The sequence below is a fragment of the Daphnia pulicaria genome, chromosome 5, assembly GCF_021234035.1.
Source record: "Daphnia pulicaria isolate SC F1-1A chromosome 5, SC_F0-13Bv2, whole genome shotgun sequence".
NCBI classification, from domain to species: Eukaryota; Metazoa; Arthropoda; class Branchiopoda; order Diplostraca; family Daphniidae; genus Daphnia; species Daphnia pulicaria.
The window spans coordinates 2,713,175-2,732,885 of record NC_060917.1 but is presented as its reverse complement, the minus strand read 5'-3'; the positions used below and the strand labels follow the sequence as shown (position 1 = coordinate 2,732,885).

Genomic DNA, 19,711 nt, shown 5'->3' with positions numbered 1-19,711 from the left:
TGCTGCTATAATGTCTCATTTATTCAAATTGTCGAGTAGTCATACCGACTAATATAATCCCATAATAACAACGGTCATTAATCCAATCGAATGGAATACAACCAAATAATTCCCCATGACACAAGTGACAAAATGTACACACACTTGATCCCGTTGATCCGTGGAAGGAGAGGAAACGTCATCATCATCAACTGCATCATTTTTCTAATGACAATGTTCTGTAATATCGACAAGAAATCCTTTGCGCCAGCCGAAGAAAAAGTAGCCGACGGTGCAGCCCAAAACGACGGCCATGAAGAGCCACACGTTGTAGGTCATGACGATCAACATGAGCAAATAGGAAATGATCATCTGGAGAAGATGTAAAGCCGTTTGAATGTAATGGGACGCACTGGTCACGCTCGTCTTGAAGCTGATTAAAGGAAAGACAAAAGCATTTAGAACACAAATCTCGTCTTACATTTAGAATTCGGAATATCGGTTCGGTGTAGTACCTCATTGGCGTCCTATTGACTTGACTAGAAGTCTCACTGCCGGCCTCACCGGGAGTTTTGACGTTATTGTAAGTGACGGATGTATAATGTTTGCTACTCAGGTACTCACTGGGCAGAAATAAAAGAGAATGTAATTTATTTTGATCAATGGTTGCAATGGTTTTAAAAAAAGATAAATTACCGGAAATATTTCAATCCTTCGTAAAGGATTCCCATCAGGAAAATGCCGATACAAGAACCGACCATAGCACCGATAGTTTGAATGTCCCATCCCTGGAACAGGACAACGGCCTCGTAACCTGCCTCAAAGGACATCTGCAATAAAAAAGAAATGTAAGTTTCTACTGAAAATATTGAATTTGAAAAGATTTAGAAATACCTGCATCATCATTCCACCGTCAGATCCGCCGTGATTATGACCAGTAGACATGGCTGCGTGGTCGTGCATCGTAGTGGTTTCCATGCTGGCACCGTGCGCGCCCATGTCGTGTCCATCGTGGCCCATATTGTGATGATCGTGGTGATCGTGAGACATTTTATTTTCTGTAACCAAAATAAACCAAAATAACAGCGTTACTAAATGTAAACAAAAACGTTTCAATTTCGACCTTGGAGAAACTTTAGGGGATACGCAACTCGCTTACGTATACGACTTTCTCGAGGGACGAATGGCAAACAACTACTGGAAAATAGGAAAGATGTGTGTGAGATGTGGGTGAAACCAAAAGTGACCCAACAACCGGGTTTTCCCTTTACAAACAAATGGGGAGTGAGGAAAGTTAGCTCCAGGGGCTTTCAAGTGAAAGGCAATAACTTTCGCTCATCTTGTAAACATTGCGCGGAAAAAAAAATTGCACTTTCTACACAAGATTTTAACACATTTCCCCGTGGTTATTTCGTTTTGCAAAGTTATTGAACTCGATTTGCCAAAAAAAATTCGTTTAGAAAACGTGTGAAAATGTGACTGGGCTCTCACCTGAATGTTACCAGTAGTGCTGCACGATCGGCTCCCAAATTGAGTCTACCAAGGATTTGGCACTGCGGCTGAGATAGAAAAGACAAGTGCTGACGCCCATCGGCAGTTGGAGGCGTCGCTTATATAGGATACCGCCGCGGTGGCGCGCGTGATTAGACCCGGGCATACCGTTATCGCTCATCTCCCGATGATGATAACAACAGGTTAATCTTAATCTCAGCACTGGACCAAAAAAAAATGTCGTTGCAGGAAAACAGGTTCTGATGAGCCTTTAATTTCAAGACGAAAGAGGATCAGTGCGTCCCATTACATTCAAATGAGTCGCAATCCAGTCCACCTAGCGGACCATTACATCAGAAATGGAAGAGCTAAAGGGGGGGGGGGGGAGGAGACTAGGGGCTCTATTTTTAAAACTTTTTTGGCATTTCGGCAGCAAGAAAAAAACAATCTCAACAAATATAATGTCGACCAAGACACTTTGGGTTGATGGGGGCACCAGGCGGCTAAACTAAAAATATGGGCCATTGGGACCAGTTTCCGGAATTCTACAGAATGAATTACAAATAATTCCGAGTAGAGTATAATCCAAAATGTAGTCCATCCTGGATGTCTGAATTCCCTAGTCGCGATATTGGATCGGCTGGTGATGAAAAGTGGAAAAATAAGTTTTGTGGTTTAAGGTTCACTCTCAGCTGATCCGCCATCACCGGACGCCCCGAGTTCGTCCCGGCGTTGGGGGGATACGAACCCCCCACTCCCGATCACCACCAGTCCACCCGTCGTACACTCGCCGCCCTTCTTTCTCTCTTACTATCTCGGCTCATGTTTTGTTAAAAATAATAACCACACAAGACGTGACGTCAGGGAAGTGCCGGCAGCAATGGGACGGACGTGCCGTGCGCAGAACAGGTACAACCGGGTCACTCTAACACGAAACTAGACGCTAGCGAATGAATTTTAATTTAATTGGCGGCAATGCAAATCGATTTACGGAAAAATAAAATGGAAAATCATTCGTTTCGATTATTACGAATTTTCAACTTTTAATTTCATTTGAATTTTCATTCCTATTGGCGGGGAGTCGGAGGTTTGAATTTAGTCGTTTACCGAGTATGAGAGCAGTGCCGTGCGCAAAGTATGATCCTTGGACGGACGAAAGTCGATAGGGAGGAGGATGTAACCGTCAGACGGTCGTGCCGTGCGCATTAAACGCGTTCGATATCGAACAGAGAGCGGTCGGCCTGACGTGAGAGCCGCCTACGTGATCCTTCCTACACACCCGATCTGTACATTGAACAATATACCAGTTGCACATACCGATTCGCCCCTTTTTTTTTCCTTTCTCATCTCGTTAAACTTTGACCGCAAAATAACGACCGTCGCTATATTACACCAAGCCCACTAGCCCAGTAACAATTATCTATATAGCTAGTCATTTGTGCAAACAATCTTGTTATTTTCAGTACAATCATCCCGGCTATAAATAATTGGTGGAATGGAATTAATTATGAGGATATCCGGATGTTAGTGCACTTGAAATGCTTATACACGAACCGATGATCCTCTTATTACTTGACGGGTGCATCATCCAAGCCAAGGTTAAAGCATTTTTGTCATTACATAAAAGACATTCTTGACGGTATTATTAATTTATTATGCCCATTCCTTATAATCAAATTCCTGAAATGTCTTTTCCTTTATTGTCAGCCGACTCATATGACCCCGAAAATAAATCGATGAATGAAAGTGATCGTTTAATAACTTTAAGAACAGCGCAAAAATGATTTCGTGTTATTTAATGTCAAAATAATTAACTTTGAATATCTCATTTGTTTTTTTTTTGCCACTCTGAGACAGTCCAATCCAATCTAGATCCTTTTTGTCGCGTTGACAAATTTCAATCAGATTTGCGAAATTAATCCAAGGTCGCTCCATGATTTAGAAAGAGATTCGGTATCATTTATTTAATGCGACAGCACGATCACGATTTGTTTTCCTCTTCAGATTGCGTGAAACTTGAACGTTTAATTTTCACGAAATGTTCCCGCTCAACTCCGCCATCTTTTGTTGGGAAAAGAAAGCTCATTCAGCCCAATTTGAAACTTTGAATTAGACTAAAATTATTGGCCACCATGAAAGGATGACAAGATTGAATTATTTCAGTTGGGACAGTCATCATCTCGGCTAAATTTCCCAATTAATTTTTTGGAAAAAAACAATTTGCATTAACTATGCATGACGTCATTAGATTTAGATGGGCTTTGTGTTGATTCGATGGACAAGAGTAAAACGAGTTTTAGTGATCGATCTCCACACGAACGCGCAACACAAACAGAAATGAATCCTCCACGCGCATCGCAACAACCTTCAAACTGAAGAAGTCATCAGCTAATAAAATCATTTCTTTTGTTTGGCTCTTCATTTCTGCGTTCATCGGTCATCTGCCCTTTACAGAAATAACCACACCCGGATTGTCTCTGAAAATGAATTAATTTGCGTGCAAATGCCCGGGATAAATAAATTCGCCTCATCTCTGCTAGAGAAAAGAACCGGCCGTTTTACATCCAATGAACGTCCTTTTACCATCCGTGAAAATCTCAAATAGATTGACATGGAACTAACCCACCATTCATCTACAATGAACGTTGTTTGGTAGGTAACATTGCGTTAATTGTGTTTCTGGGAAAATATGGCCAACAAATGAGCGCTCATCCAACAATTCCGTACAAAAAATGTTTTAACAACTGGAGGTCTGCTATTGTGTTTAACCACATCAATTTTAAACTCGTAAAAAGAAATTGTATTGAAATCATTGAGATAACACATTGTTTTCATCTGCTCGCCCAACAATTCCCCTACGCCTGTTTGAACTACCGTGCTGGATTCCCCTACACTTACGGAGCTCCTTTCACCTACCCCTTCGTCCAGGCTGCCGCTGCTGTGGTTTAAAATATCTGATCTGTCTGAGTTAATGTTACTTTTTGATCTTGTTTTGTTACATCAGTTAATTTTTTTGTAATTATTTTGCATTCAATAAAAAATATTAATAAAATTATTTTGGCATTTTGGTGACATATATCCTGCCGTTGATAAACAATCGTGAACAATGACATAGAAGCATAGTCAAGTTGATGTATCGAAGTTAAGCGTGATTGTAGGTCAATGGTCATCCCACTGTTAATGACAGGCACCAAAATTAATTCTAGATGTCATAACATACTAAGTAAACAAATTGACAGGCATTAACTGCTAATCAGCAACCAGTAGAAGAAAAGTGTCGTCTGCTCTTGTTTTGTTTAAAAAACGAGATAAAGTTTTTAAGCAAAACGGATTTGAATGATGACATTCGAAATTCAGCTGAAGGTAAAATTCAATTTGACATGATTAAGTCTATTGCTAAGGTATGTTTTAATTGTTTAAAGTCATTCGAAAGTCATTCGAAAGCAATCGTGTATTTGCGAAAACATCTTGGTAAACACAAAATTTCCTAATTGCTCTTTTTTGCTTTTAGAAAAGTTACAACATTTTTGAATTGGAAAGTCATTTATTAATAATCCAAATTGTAAACCTAATAACACAAGTTGTTTGTCAACAAATCATTCCATTGTTCTTCCTGCAAGAAAATCACAAGTTTATGAGGAAAACAATCACGTTGTTGAATTAGAAAACATGGTAAACATAACATTTTGAAATTTTATTGCAAGTTTTCTTTAATTGTTTCATGCTGCATTGTACAACCCTTTGAAATATTTTATTTTTAATATTTTAATTTAAATGCTCTGGTTTTCTTAGAGGGAACAACAAATGGAATGTTTGACGAAAAACATTAAACTATGTTTCACAATTTATTATTGCATTATTTTTTTTAAATACAATAATGTTATAACTTTAATCTCTTAAAGTAAAGTGCAAATAACAAATTTTATTACCAAGAAGGTCCTGCCGCAACACCGGCACCTCCTGTTTCAAAAATTAATGGTTATGTGTTTATCAGACTTTATTATTGCAGAGCGAGAGCGGAAGAAAACGAACGATGTGCTAGCTAGCCCTTTCGATTTCGTTATATTTCGATTACAGCCGTTTGGTTTCCAGCTGAAAAAATATCCTCTAGTACTTTTATGGCGTGAAACGGTTGTGTAGCTGACGAATCGAGAAAAAATTGACATTGGCGAACCTTCTTTCTCACGAATCCCACCCATTTCACTCCTCATCCACTTTGTTGATATGTCCAAAACAAATGCGGGTCCAGCAACAGTCCTTTTACAGCGGGAACGCACCAAATGAATTTTGTCTTTAATAAAATTCCAGTTTTTTCCAGATTAAAGCTCAAAGTAAAATATTGCAGAACATGGGTGTGGTTGAATCAGCCAAGGGTGGGATTCACCAGGTGTATCTTATCCCATGGATACATTGGCCGGGATGACTGCTCGCATAACCTCTCGTCAAACGAGATTTCAAGGTTATTTAGCATCCTTTAGTGAAAGGAATGGATTTGACCGTGAAAGTTGAAAATAAAATTATATGCGGAAGTTTTGTTTCTCCCAATTCAAGTAAAGGGTGTAGTCTTTTGCCCAACGGCTAACTTTGAACGATATAAAAGAAGACCCCAATTCCAATCTCTTCACTTGTTCACTGCAACGTCTGTCCACTACAAGCATTATCCCAACATGAAATTCTTGGTAAGTTCTTTTGTCTTTGAAAAATTCTTTTAAATATATTTTCATTCTCTACCATTAACAATCAATTCAATTTAATCAATAGATCATCAGCTTCTTCTTGGCTTGCGCCTCCGCCCAATGGGTCGCCCCATATTACAGCCAATGGTCCCCATACAATACTCAGTTTACCAATGACTTGTTGTCGAAGAGCGTTGACTTGAACAAGGACGGCCAACCCGATGTCCCAGTCTACACCGCAGCCCCCGCTCTCTTGCCCAACTACTACCCCTACGCCGGTCTGAACTACCGCGCTGGATTCCCCTACACTTACGGCGCTCCTTTCACCTACCCCTTCGTCCAGGCTGCCGCTGCTCCCGCCGCTGAGGTCAAGTCCACCCGCAGCAAACGTCAAGTTGCCGTCCTTCCCCACAACCCAGCTGAATTCCTCAACGATTTCCGTTACAAAAGCGTTGACCTGAACCAGGACGGCCAGCCCGACAACGCCGTTTACACTGCCCCAGTTGCTCCCATTGCTCCTGCCCGATTCGTCACTCCTTACCCTGGATTTACTGGTTACTACCCTCAAACTTACCCATTCTTCAACGGATTCTATTAACTTAATAGTCCGTGAAACCGCCGCTGAAATGATCTGTTGTTATAATTGTTATTACCTTCTTGTTTTGAAACTCTAATTGTTTCTTACTTTCTGATTACAAAATTCATACCGCATTTTTATGGATCATTGTGATTAGTTGAAACGAAGTTTAGATTATTAGTTGTAACACGGTTATGTTTATTGGAAGTATTACGGAAAAGGTCAGTTTAGAAAACGGTCAATTTAGAAGAGCTCTTTCTTTGCTTTTGCTCGTTCACTATGTGACGATCAGAAGCTCGAAGTCGATCTAAATCTTTTTCTTTCTCGGCCAGTCTCGATCTGATTTGCGAAACGGATGCAAGGTCACCACGATCACTCTGACGTTGAAGAGATTGTTTCATTTTGATGATGTCGCGCTCAGCTCTGCGAATTTCTTCTCCGATCTGGAGGCTTTGAACGTTCAGCTTTTCACGAGTTAGCTGCCCCAAGTCGGACACTTTTGTTCGTGAATGTGAAGCCCCGTCTGCCCAATCAAACAAACAATAAAGATTGCTAAGGGCTGCTAACGGATGAGTTATTGGTTCTCTTACCTCCTTTGGAATCCTGTCCACTGGTTTTTGTAAGCTTGGAATTGATGAAATCGAAAACTGATCCACGTTCGGATGCGTTGGCTATTTGACGCAATCGATGCTGGGCTTTGGCTTTTTGGCGTTCAAGTTTCTTTTCCACCGAAAGCATATTCCCACTTCCGGCTTCTTCTCTCAATTCCATACAACGATCTTTTTAAAAACCAACAAAGAGACCAATTAAAATTTAAAAGAAAAGATATCTACTGATGCCACTTACCCAGTGATCGACCAGGCGGGAAAACCATGGCTTCTACTGGATTGATTCTACCTTCTCCTTCCTTCCCCAATCCCGAACCATGGACATACCCCATTTTCTCCATTAGTCTAGATCCAATTCCTCTAGTATGTTTTTCCCAGAATCCAAACGAGCCAGAGTCTTTAGCAGCTCCTACGTTATGTTCTTCTAGGCATCTCGGAGTAAATTGAGAGTCGTCGTCGTCTTCATCCTCACTGGATTCAGAGGACGAATCTTCGTCGTCTTCATCTGATGAAATCAAAATAATTTTGAAATAATTCCATTGCCATAAATATTGTAATCTTTACCTAGAGGATAGACAGCATGCAAATTGAGTAACAGTACATCATTGCAATGTTGGAATTTGACAGAAAACTCTGTTCCTTTGATGATGTCTTCAACAATTCCTCTGTACCACAGTTCATCTTTATACTTTGCTAATACTGTGCAGCCCTCAGTGATTTTGCTATAGTCTGGATCACTGTTTTGAAGTGAGAAAAAATAATTACTTTTAGATTTAGATTTGATGAGATACAGACCTGAAATCTTGCACTTCATCCAATCGGACAGTGTAGCCATGGGAATAATGACACTTTTCATCTGGATATTTACAATTTCCTTCTAAAAAATATGGACATGGCTGCATTTTTTTAGTAGTGGGGTGCATGAAAACAGCTTTCACATAAACTAAATCATCCTCGCCTAACTCAGAACCAAGGATAATAGCACCGTGGTATCCAACTCCACCCCATTCATATTTAAACGGAGCTTTACATTTCATCCCCTCTAATGCTGAAAGTTCTTCCTAGAATATAAAAATAAAACCAAACGTTTCAGCTGATTCATTGAAATTATGCCACTTATTGTCAACCAAAACTAACATCCAAGTTTGATTCATTTTGGCTGTTTGCTGATGAGGTATCATTATCTTCCTGGACCGGTGCACTTGATAGACTTGTTTCAGTAAGCAATATGATTTCTTCTAAATCTTTTACAACTTGCTGCAAGTCCGGTTTTTGTTCTTCATTCGCGATCAACAATGCATCTTGTATTTGTTTCAACTTCGTTTGAATAAAAACAACTTAAAAATTGCGATTCTTTAGAAAATTAAAATCGTGTCTACCTGATTTCGGTATATTTCAAGTGAATCTTGTAGTGATTGCACGCTTTCTGACATATTATAAGGATAACGGTCAACTTCAAAACTGTAGCGAGAAAGTCATCGAGCTTTGTCGAGAATTGAAAAGGTTTTGATGTTTTGTTTATAAATACTACGGTAGTCTGCTAGCAGCGTTGCAAAGCAATGAAAATGTGACGAGAGCATAATCTGTTAATCTAAAGTTAGATTAGATTTTTGCTAATGAGTGATTTCGATTTTTTATGTATAATTTTGGCTAAATGTTTGGCTATTTTGAACAAAAAATTTGGCCGTAATTGGCCATATCTGGCAACGTCGAAGGCCAAATGAAAAAAATCGAGTGGACGGCTGGTGGGCTCTGGACGGTGGACGCACTGCATTCGAGCACCGTCAGCCCGACGCCTTTAAACCTCATCTTCGACATTGCCCAGCATAGTGTAGGTTTTTCCTGCACTATTGGCTCCGTAAGTGAAAAGCAGTGCATTCTTGCCCATCAAGAAATCTTGTACAAAATTAATCTGGCAGAGTCTTTGAAAAGATGTTCCTGTTTCACTGATGAGTAATAAATTTTGTTGAATTTTAATTTCGGCAAAGTGTTTTTTCCAGAGTGGTGTCTAGTCTTGAATGACACAGAAGGTTTTGGTGCTCTTACAATAATGTGATTTCCGTTGATCGATTAAGTGCTGTTTTTTATTTTCTCGTCTAATGGCTTTATTCTTACGTGGACTTTCAAATAGTTGTTAGGAGATCCATCTGACGGTGCTCGAATGCAGTGCGTCCAGACTCCAGCCATCCACTAGATTTCTTGATGGGCAAGAATGCACTGCTTTTCACTTACGGAGCCAATAGTGCAGGAAAAACCTACACTATGCTGGGCAATGTCGAAGATGCAGGTTTAATTCTTCGTTCTTTGGATGTTGTATTCAACAGCCTGAAAGATAGACTACTTAAGAATCCTGTCCTAAAGCCACTCGCTCTTAATGAAGTCATGAAACTGAATCATAACCAAATTGAAGCAGAAGAGTTGGAGAGGTAGAATAGTTCATTTGGAATAATTTGAAAATTTTAAACCTACATACTGTTAATTTCAGGGCAATTTTGATGGATGGATTTCATTTCCACTCTAAAACTAAGGATAGCATTTCCTCGGTTCCTTTTGGATCATTGGAGGATTGGAATATTCAAGCTTGAGAAGAGACAGTTTGCCCTCTTCAACACCCTCAAGATTATTTTTCAGTTTGGGTATCGTACTGCGAAATTTATAATGAACAAGCCTTTGATCTACTGGATGGATGTGACAAAAAGAAGAAACGAATAGCCTTGCGTATTACTGATGATTGCAAGAAGAAATTCTTTGTTAAAGGTAACATGTGCTATTTAATATTGTGTGAATCATTTTTTAAATACTAATTTATTGTTTACTAGGCCTTATTTAGATTTGCGTCCGTTCTGCTGATGAAGCTGTCCGAGTTTTGCTTTTTGGAAAAGAGAACTTACACTTTGCTGCTACCAAGTTGAACTACAATTCCAGTCGATCTCATTGCATCTTTACGGTTAAGTTATTTCGAACAAACCATTGCGACGAGGCAAGTGAAGCTGCCATCCACATGATGTCCTTTGGCGATCTTGCTGGAATGGAACGAACAACAAAGACTCAAAGTAAAGGTGAACGGCTAAAAGCAGCCGGAAACAACAATACTTCACTCTTGATACTTGGTCGTTGCATCGACGCTATGAGAAGTAATCAACAATTCTCCAGTAATAAAACAACAATGATTCCGTATCGAGAGTCTAAATTGACGCGAATCCTGCAACACTTTTTTTCTGGTGAGATATTAACTAAACTATCCCTCTTGCTGAGTTTTTTATCTCTACATCTTTTGTAGGTCAGGGTAGAGCCGCCATGTTTGTGAATGTCAGTCCCTCTGCAAACTTGTTTGACGAAACTCTTCGTGTTCTAGAATTTGGCGCCTTAGCTCAAGAAATAATCATTCAGCCGGATCGTGACGCTTCAGTTTCTGATATATCCAGTAGCCAATTCGCTCCACCTTTGCGTCCATCAAAGTTCCGACAGTACGTTCGCAAATCAATCAGTATTTTAAGTGCCAGGGCGTCAGTGCTAGAAACGTCGACGTTCCAGGCCATTGGCGAAGAAGATGACCCTCATAAACGCATTCAAGAATTAGAAGAAGAAAATGCTCGGCCTAAAGCTGGCTGGAAAGAAAACGAACGGAAGGTACGATGCCACTCCGCGATAATCGCTCAGTGGCAAGTTTGTGTTTTCAGAAGTTTCTTTTTAATCCATAGTTTTCTACGTTTCTTTTTTATTTAGTTTCGTGATGAATGTTGCAACGAATGGAGGGAAGTTGTCACTAAGATGGAAAAGTCGTGGAATCAGCGATATGAAGCCTCCTTGATCAGATTTCACATTTGAAAAAGGACATCGAAATTTCCAGTACTGGAAGGAAACACGACGAAGGTAGTCATTCTTACTTATTGGAAGAAAACGAAAGGATGCACAAAAACTATATGCAAGACACTAAGGTATATTTTCATTTGAAGTTTAAATTGTTGTTCAAATAAATGATTCTATTAATTTTGCAGGCTAAACTTACTAAAGAGAATGCCGAATTCCGGAAAATCATGGCGGAATACGAGTATACAATGGAAGAACTAACTTCAGATTGGTCAGCTGAAAACAATCAAATTTGAACGAGGTTTACTCGAGTAAGAGCTTAAAACTTTAGCCGCTACTCTCGCTCGGGTTCAACTGGGGAAGTCTCAAATGGAAAAAGAAGTAGACCAGATCCGGAATGAGTGTCAGGTTTCAGATGTAACTATTGTGTAAATCATTCCGGGAGAAAAACACTCTTTTTAATTATAATTTTTCTTTTAAGGAACGATACAGAAAGTTAATAATCGAATTGGAAGAAAGTCGCAGTCGAGAAGCAGCGTTAAAAGAAGAGCTCAAACGTTTGAAGGAAGATTTGAAATGTGAACTAGAAAAGAAGAAATGGAACAGCAAAACGAGCGTATGTTGATGGAGAAAAATGGAAACATAAATCGTTTGGAAAATGGTAGGATATTCAATTTTGTTTGTGAGCTTGTCTTATATACAGCACGTTTACATATGCCGTTTAGATCTGAAGTCCATAATGAGCAATCGTGTCAACATTAATGTGCCTGACATAAAAGTAGAAGGTCCGGCCGATGATGAATTGGTAAGGCGTAAATGGGTTTGAGTCTTTTTATGTTTATCTGACACTAAAAGTTTCTTTTTATTTTAAGCATCAAGACGACGGCTCGCTGATGGTCATAAATTTTATTGAATTTAAATTTCTGCAAAGTGTTCTATCCAGAGTGGTGTCTAGTCTTGAATGACGCAGAAGTTTTTGGTGCTCTTACAATAATGTTATTTCCGTTGATCGATAAAGTGCTGTTTTTGTTTTTCTCGTCTAATGGCTTTATTCTTACGTAAACTTTCAAATAGTTGTTAGGAGATCCATGGTCGAGTCTATTGCACCGTCGGGCTGACGGTGCTCGAACGCTATGGTGCGCCGTTTTTAGCAGCGAAATACAATACTTTTTTAAGCACACCCCTCCTACGTCTGCTACAGTCGTCTGGTTAGCACGTCATCGTAGACGCAGGTCAATGACGCACGTCCCGTTCTAGTACACCATTGTTTTTGGCATTGTTTCAACACGTTAGATGTGATATAGAGTTGAACGACACGCGATAGCTAACCGAAGTGTGGGTATGCATCAGATTCACGCACATTTGATTTGAAACTTGGCTGCGTTAAAATCCTTTTCACTTTTTTTTATTGCGGGCGAATCGCTAGTGAAGTATTAATTCTACAGTTGGTTTCAAGTAAATCAACTATCATTCCAACATAAAGTATTTAAAATGAAATCCACAATTATGTGTTTTGCCAGCTGGAACAACTAAAAAATAATATAGTCTATTTTGACAAGGAATCAGTTTAGTTCACCTAGTTTACATGTAGAGAAGACTCGACGTGACTATTTCTTTTACTTCAATAAGTTATTAAACCGCCTCAGCTGATGAGTTCGCAAGAAAACGATGTGCTGGTCCTTTCGATTTCGCTATTCAGATTACCACCGTTTGGTTTCGAGTAAAAAACGTATCCTGTAGTATATTATGGCGTGAAACGGTTGTGTAGCTAACGAATCAAGAAATTGACATTGGCGAACCTTCTTTCTCACGAATCCCACCCATTTCACTCCTCAGCCTTTTTGTTGATATGTCCAAAACAAATGCGGGTCCAGCAACAGTCATTTTAGAGCGGGAACGCACCAAATGAATTTTTTTGTTCAAATTCGAGTTTTTTTTTTTTTTTTTTCAAATATTGCAGAACATGGGTGTGGTTAAATTAGCCAAGAGGAAAAGCGAAAACGGGATTCACCAGGTGTATCTTTTCCCATGGATACATCGGGCGGGATGACTGCTCGCATAACCTCTCGTCAAACGAGATTTCAAGGTCACTAGCATCCTTTAGTGAAAGGAATGGATTTGACCGTGAAATTTGAAAATAAAATAATATGCGGAAGTTTTTTTTCTCCCAATTCAAGTAAAGGGTGTAGTCTTTTGCCCAACGGCTAATTTTGAACGATATAAAAGAAGACCCCAATTCCAATCTCTTCACTTGTTCACTGCAACCTCTGTCCACTACAAGCATTATCCCAACATGAAATTCTTGGTAAGTTCTTTTGTCTATATTTAATTATTTTCAATATACTTTCATTCTCTACCATAAACAATGTAATCAACAGATCATCAGCTTCTTCTTGGCTTGCGCCTCCGCCCAATGGGTTGCCCCATATTACAGCCAATGGTCCCCATACAATACTCAGTTTACCAATGACTTGTTGTCGAAGAGCGTTGACTTGAACAAGGACGGCCAACCCGATGTCCCAGTCTACACCGCAGCCCCCGCTCTCTTGCCCAACTACTACCCCTACGCCGGTCTGAACTACCGCGCTGGATTCCCCTACACTTACGGCGCTCCTTTCACCTACCCCTTCGTCCAGGCTGCCGCTGCTCCCGCCGCTGAGGTCAAGTCCACCCGCAGCAAACGTCAAGTTGCCGTCCTTCCCCACGACCCAGCTGAATTCCTCAACGATTTCCGTTACAAAAGCGTTGACCTGAACCAGGACGGCCAGCCCGACAACGCCGTTTACACTGCCCCAGTTGCTCCTATCGCTCCTGCCCGATTCGTCACTCCCTACCCTGGATTCACTGGTTATTACCCTCAAACTTACCCATTCTTCAACGGATTCTATTAACTTAATAGTCCGCCAACCCGCCATTGAAAATGATCTGTTGTTATAATTGTTATTACCTTTTTGTTTTGAAACTTTAATTGTTTCTTACTTTCTGATTACAAAATTCATACCGCATTTTTATGGATCAATCACTGGTCATACTAAAAATTAATAGATAATGAATAGTGGTGAATTGGAAAGGAATCAACTCTCGAAACTGTTTAATTGGGACATAATTCTTGGCTGCCATTCAAGAGATTGTAGTGACCCCCGCTTGAATTCATTAGGAAAACGGAACACAACTCCAGTCAATCTGCTGGACAGCGTTCCAAAGATTCCTTTTTCACATTTTGTGATTTTTGTGAAAGCACCGGTAATTTATTTAATAATTTATATTTGATAATTGATAACGTATAAGCATTGCTGTGTGCTATGAATATCTTTTTTTTTATTTATTTATTGTTAAGATAGATTAAGTGAGAAGTGAGTCACAGTTGATCATCGGAACCTGTTCCACCTTCTGAAGTTGTTTAAAAGATGTAAAACATTGTATCAATTATTGTTTTTATTTTACATGTAAATTTTGTGACTCAGACTACCATGTGTATTGTGTAAGTTTTATCTACCATGTAATTTAATTAGAATTGTAATGTTAATTCCTTATGCTTGATTGGGGTCATTTAGGCTAATAATGGGAGGATGTAGCTTATGTGTTGGAAGTTTGTCGGTATCTTTGCATGACAATGTCATTTCATGAAAAGTTCATTCATTAAATTGTGTTTTCATTTCAGGGTACATTGTTCGTTTAATAGTTTTTTAGGAATGGATGCATCCGGCGTCACTGGCCACCAGCGGAGTTCCCCGCCTGAAAACGTTTACGTAGGTCACGCAGTGCTGAGCTAAATCAAAATGCGATTTCGACTTGAAGGTTATCGGTTGTAAGTTAAGGATCGATTTTCGAAAATAGCCAATAAATTGTGCGACTTTTTTACAGTAAACTTGCCTTCCACCATTTCACTCAAGATGTGGTGGATCCGGAAAAAGAGAGAAGGGAAAATTAAACGCCAACTTTTACGGGAGGAAAGTGGATTTACATTTGAACTTGTTTTATATTTTAAACTTTATGTCTTGATAGGGAAAAATCTTACCTTCTGTCTTAACAACTTGGAAACGCAATCTTCTCTTTTAGGTGGGGTCAATTATGTTTTCCAATCAATTTTTTGGCTTTGTGAAAAAAAGATGTTTAGGGCAGGTTGGCCCCAGAAACCTTGAAGATGTTCCAAAAATGTTTCACACCTAAACAGATACGTGTGCATACGAACAAGACGTCGCACCATGCCTTTTTCTGAGTCCTGGCATCATCATGCCATCCAGCCGATAGTTTACCATGAGCAATTGTTTGAGTTGTAGCGTGTGTATTTGTGGAATTTCATGTGGTTGTCTTCTATTTTGAAGCTTCCCTTACACCGCAGTTGAACCAAATTCAAAGACGGGGCTTGGATTTCTTTTTTCGTCAATCGATGTCTTTTATCCATCTCCCTTTTTTAATTTTTGTAGCCGCATCTTTCGAAATGTCAATTTGCATTTCGAGGCTGATAAGCTTGGTGAATGATTCGTCCTGGACTCCTGATAGTTTGGTCAAATGGAGAGATCCGTCTGGAATATGTTACCAACTGGTTTATTTTATCATGCGTTCGCTCTAGTTACACATTCAAGATCGTTTACTATTTACTAAAGATTATCCCATCCAGTATCAAAAATAGACGAGTCGCCTAGAAGCCAAGCGTATTCTTCGATAGTTGCATCTATTTATCGTCGCAAGGTGGCGTTAAAACGAAGGTCCACCAGGGGGCCTAATTTTGTTTTGACGCTGCTGTTCTAGTTCTAGAAGAATTTTTCCATTTTGCAGTTGACCACGAGTCGAGACTGTTCTTTCTCCTTACTTACTTACGTTTTTCAGATTTATTGTTTTTCAGCTCTTAATTTTGGGTGAGTCGATCGAATATTTTCTTAATAATTTCAATTAGAATGAACAATCTGATTTTCCAGAGTCTCGCCATTCAGTTTTGTGAAATACATCATCATGTCATCAGAATCGAAGGCGATGATGATTGTGCCGTACGAGTGGATTCTGGAGAATATCGAGGAAGAACCAATGACGATTGCGTCGAATATGATTCTGTTTCGTGGCAAAAGAGTCTTCCGTGTGGGTTTGAAGAATCACGCACTAAATCCCGTTTTGTTTTTGTTGGCAATTGATCTCGATAAAATCGGAATGAAAGTAGAAGATGTAATGTACGGAAATCCAGGTAGTAGCTTTGGACTAGCAAAGATGTGGAAAATGAGAAACCAGGACATCGGTGATGAAGGAAGTTTACAGCTATTCACCATAACATATCCTAAGAAGTTCATTGGAAAATTAGAAATTATGTTTCGAATTTGCATCGTAGGGGCTCATCCCGGCTACCCCTTTAATCCGTCTGATCGTCTGGCCAAGGATCAATTATGGGCTGCTTTAAAAAATCAACAATATCTCACGGACGTTGAATTTGTGGTAAAAGACAAAACATTTCCTGCACACAGAGCCATTCTTGCTGCCCGCAGTCCCGTGTTTGCAGCCGAATTCGAGAAGGTTCAATCAGACGTTCCTCAACAGATCCGAATCGACAACGTTGAACCTTCAACTGTGTTGAATTTTCTTCACTTCATCTACACGGGAGAGCCGATTGGAACATTTGCAGATGAAGAATTACTTAAATTAGCTGCTATCTATCAACTTACAATTCTGACTGGACTATGTAAACTTGCTCTGAAGAAAAGAAGTGCCATGCAAATGGCTAAAGTCAGCAAATATTTAAACAGCAACGCCGAAGATCTTTCCTCTTCTAAAATCATGTAATATTTTCCTTTCTTTTGTATATTCCACAACATGCTCGAACTTGGTTTCGCTAATTTTTGTTTCTTAACTTTTGCCATTTTCACACAGGCCGGAGAAAGAAACGGAAATATTTTTTGATCGGACCACGCCTACCTTCCGATGCCCTTGGCTATTGAAAAAAGCTGAAAATGACTAAACCATATGTGTGATGCAATATCAAAATGAGGATATTTTTATTGCTTACTTCACTGAAGAAAAACAAATTGATTCGCAATTGAACCAAAGCGATAACAGTAAACCTGTGATTCATTTTGCATGTGCGAAGCATCGCACCTTTGGTCTGCAAATTGAAGATGTTTATTGCGGCATGCAGGAATCAGCCACGCGGGGATACCAACAATGGTTAAAAATGGAACCGAAACATCAGAAAAACGCAGAATTACTACACTTTACCGTACGAGCTCTTTTTGACTTGAGCCAAGGAAAACTTCAATCCCGAGTCTACTTCCACATCAAAACGGTCAGCACGATCAGCAACTATTACTACGAGATGATGGACAACGCTTGGACGATAGATTTTTGGATTGCAGCTATAAATCAGAAGTTGACGGATGTCGAAATTTTTATCGGGACTGTTAAGGTGATGGAAGCCCATCGGATTATTCTATGCGCCCGAAGTCCTGTACTGAATGCATCTTTGAAGAAGATCAGTAACACAGTGAAATCAATCGTCACATTCGGGACGGCATTCGATGTTGATACTGTGAAGCATTTTCTAAATTTTCTTTACACCGGATCTTTGAAAACGACTGACGGTGGCCATCAACTTGGTAAATTGGCGACAATGTACCAAGTGGAGACTTTGAACAATGTGTGTCAACTAATCAATCGCGTACCAGATATTAAAGAACTGAGCGACTCTCTCTTGCAGGTAGAATCATCAAATGAGTTGCCGTAATTCTTTAATTGGATATTTTACAATATGGTTATGAATTTAATTATTTATGTCGTTTAAATACAGAATTTCATGAAAAATATTTGCATAATTTTTTTTGTATCTCTTTTTATTTCTTACTTTCGTTTCTTTCGTTTTAAAATTTTAAGTTTGTTTTAGCCTTTTAGGAAGGTTGAAGGATAAACAATTTTGGACATGTTCGTCAAGGTCTCACCACCCCCTTGTAGTTTCGTTTCGCCTTCGTCATCACCCACCCTCCCTATTTTCTTGACCCTTTCCCTCGTTTTATTTAGTTTATCGTTGACCAGCGACTAGTCCAGTGTTGCAGTTCATTGCACCGTACTTCAATTAACTGGATTTGAGTTTTTTTTGTTATTCAACTCTTAATTGCGAGCCCGAAGGGCGAAGCTAATAATCGTATACGCAGAAAAAAAAAAGCCATGTCACTTTGTCTGTATGTATGTATGTATGTATGTATGTAACGCCCCATAGCTCGGGCTTTTTACGACACATTTCAGACTTTTTGGTCTTAAAAATTAGACAAAAAATATGCGGTGCGACCAGAACAAAAATAATTTCATTTACTTAATTAGTTCTCCTGTAATTAATGAAAAACTGTTAAAATAATTGATTAACGACTAGTGACATCTTGCGGTGGCGACTACAACTTTTTCAATTTGGGTCAAAATAAATCACCACCAGATGTCCATAGCATCGCTGTGATGACGCAATCTTTGATGTCCCAACCATGACGCAACAACCAGATTTGCAATTATGTTTTGCAGTTATTTGACTAAAAGATGGTTATTTTTAAAATTCAATCATTGAACTTTATGTGTAAAAATAGGAAAATATGAGTTAAGCAAACTAAACGTAAATAACTTGCAAGGATATTGAACAGTGACGGAAAAGTCCCGTTTTAAGACCAAAAAGTCTGTGAAGAAAAGTGTGAATTGTGAATAAGTCCGAGTTAACAATTAGCCCTGAATTTGTCATTTAAGACAGTTTTCAACTGGCTTACGATTATCCCTTCGCGGCGAGCTGATAAGCTTGCTTTTCTATCTTATTTGGTGAGTCGATTCAATTATTTTCTATTCATGTGATTATTGCGAGCCCGAAGGGCGAAGCTAATAATCGCATACGCAGAAAAAAAAAGCCATGTCACTTTGTCTGTCTGTATGTATGTAACGCTCCATAGCTCGGGTGTTTCACGACAGATTTCGGACTTTTTGGTCTTAAAAATTACACAAAAAATATGCGGTGCGACCAGAACAAAAATAATTTCATTTGCTTAATTAGTTTTCCCGTAAATAACGAAAAACTGTTAAAATAATTTCTTTACGACTGGTGACATCTGGCGGTGGCGACTACAACTTTTTCACCTTAGGTTTAAATTCCACTTTCCATTACAGCCTTATAGGTTCCCTCGTTTTGGGTTGCCTTTACTTTTTTTTACTGTTTGGTCTTAAAAATTAGAAAAAAAAATATGTGGTGCGACCAAACAAAAATAATTTAATTAACTTAATTACTTCTCCCTTTATTAATGAAAAACTTCTAATTGCTTAACGACTAGTGACATCTGGCGGTTGCGACTACAACTTTTTCGCTTTGGGTCAAATAAATCAACACCAGATGGCCAAAGCATCGCCGCGATGACGCAATAATTGATGACCCAGCCTTGACGCAACAACCAGATTTGCATTTATGTTTTGTAGTTATTTGACTAAAAGATAGTTATTTTTAAATTCAATTATTAAACTTTATGTGTAAAAATTGGAAAATATGAGTTGATCAAACCAAACGAAAATAACTTGCAAGGATATTCAACTGTGTCAGAAAAATCCCGTTTTAAGACCAAAAAATCTAT

The 19,711-nt window shown here is 39.1% G+C and overlaps 5 protein-coding genes across 11 annotated transcripts; 3 read left to right on the top strand and 2 right to left on the bottom strand.

Moving 5' to 3' along the window:
- LOC124341342 (high affinity copper uptake protein 1-like) lies at nucleotides 1-1,127 on the bottom strand. Its single transcript, XM_046794413.1, has 5 exons — nucleotides 1,103-1,127; nucleotides 874-1,037; nucleotides 676-809; nucleotides 495-602; nucleotides 1-412 (listed from the first exon to the last, which is right to left on the bottom strand). Exons 2-5 carry the CDS (start codon nucleotides 1,027-1,029, stop codon nucleotides 205-207), a joined length of 606 nt encoding a protein of 201 aa, XP_046650369.1. The 5' UTR covers nucleotides 1,030-1,037; nucleotides 1,103-1,127; the 3' UTR covers nucleotides 1-204.
- A 3,678-nt stretch (nucleotides 1,128-4,805) lies between these two features.
- LOC124341368 lies at nucleotides 4,806-6,857 on the top strand. Its single transcript, XM_046794453.1, has 3 exons — nucleotides 4,806-4,833; nucleotides 6,022-6,149; nucleotides 6,232-6,857. Exons 2-3 carry the CDS (start codon nucleotides 6,138-6,140, stop codon nucleotides 6,742-6,744), a joined length of 525 nt encoding a protein of 174 aa, XP_046650409.1. The 5' UTR covers nucleotides 4,806-4,833; nucleotides 6,022-6,137; the 3' UTR covers nucleotides 6,745-6,857.
- A 49-nt stretch (nucleotides 6,858-6,906) lies between these two features.
- LOC124341078 (zinc finger CCCH-type with G patch domain-containing protein-like) lies at nucleotides 6,907-9,027 on the bottom strand. Its single transcript, XM_046793998.1, has 7 exons — nucleotides 8,711-9,027; nucleotides 8,469-8,648; nucleotides 8,127-8,392; nucleotides 7,896-8,068; nucleotides 7,570-7,836; nucleotides 7,314-7,502; nucleotides 6,907-7,246 (listed from the first exon to the last, which is right to left on the bottom strand). Exons 1-7 carry the CDS (start codon nucleotides 8,762-8,764, stop codon nucleotides 6,951-6,953), a joined length of 1,425 nt encoding a protein of 474 aa, XP_046649954.1. The 5' UTR covers nucleotides 8,765-9,027; the 3' UTR covers nucleotides 6,907-6,950.
- Nucleotides 9,028-9,096: 69 nt separating this feature from the next.
- Nucleotides 9,097-14,146, top strand: LOC124341369. 6 transcript variants are annotated; one of them, XR_006918231.1, is made up of 12 exons: nucleotides 9,097-9,189; nucleotides 9,463-9,757; nucleotides 9,817-10,088; nucleotides 10,151-10,552; nucleotides 10,612-10,961; nucleotides 11,058-11,269; nucleotides 11,330-11,558; nucleotides 11,623-11,802; nucleotides 11,867-11,946; nucleotides 12,216-12,349; nucleotides 13,319-13,446; nucleotides 13,520-14,146. XR_006918231.1 is itself a non-coding variant. In XM_046794454.1 (2 exons), the coding sequence occupies exons 1-2, from the start codon at nucleotides 13,435-13,437 to the stop codon at nucleotides 14,030-14,032; spliced, it is 525 nt and encodes a 174-aa protein (XP_046650410.1). In that variant the 5' UTR covers nucleotides 13,300-13,434; the 3' UTR covers nucleotides 14,033-14,146. The 6 variants fall into 6 exon arrangements, 1 of the variants encoding a protein (XP_046650410.1); XR_006918230.1 differs by having other exon boundaries at nucleotides 9,136-9,284; XR_006918232.1 differs by having other exon boundaries at nucleotides 9,148-9,162.
- A 1,722-nt stretch (nucleotides 14,147-15,868) lies between these two features.
- Nucleotides 15,869-17,926, top strand: LOC124341235 (TD and POZ domain-containing protein 5-like). Of its 2 annotated transcripts, none has more exons than XM_046794245.1 (3): nucleotides 15,869-16,000; nucleotides 16,061-16,906; nucleotides 16,998-17,926. In XM_046794245.1, exons 2-3 carry the CDS (start codon nucleotides 16,095-16,097, stop codon nucleotides 17,083-17,085), a joined length of 900 nt encoding a protein of 299 aa, XP_046650201.1. In that variant the 5' UTR covers nucleotides 15,869-16,000; nucleotides 16,061-16,094; the 3' UTR covers nucleotides 17,086-17,926. The 2 variants fall into 2 exon arrangements, with proteins under 2 accessions (XP_046650201.1, XP_046650202.1); XM_046794246.1 differs by having other exon boundaries at nucleotides 15,932-16,000; nucleotides 16,076-16,906.
- The last annotated feature ends 1,785 nt before the right edge of the window (nucleotides 17,927-19,711 follow it).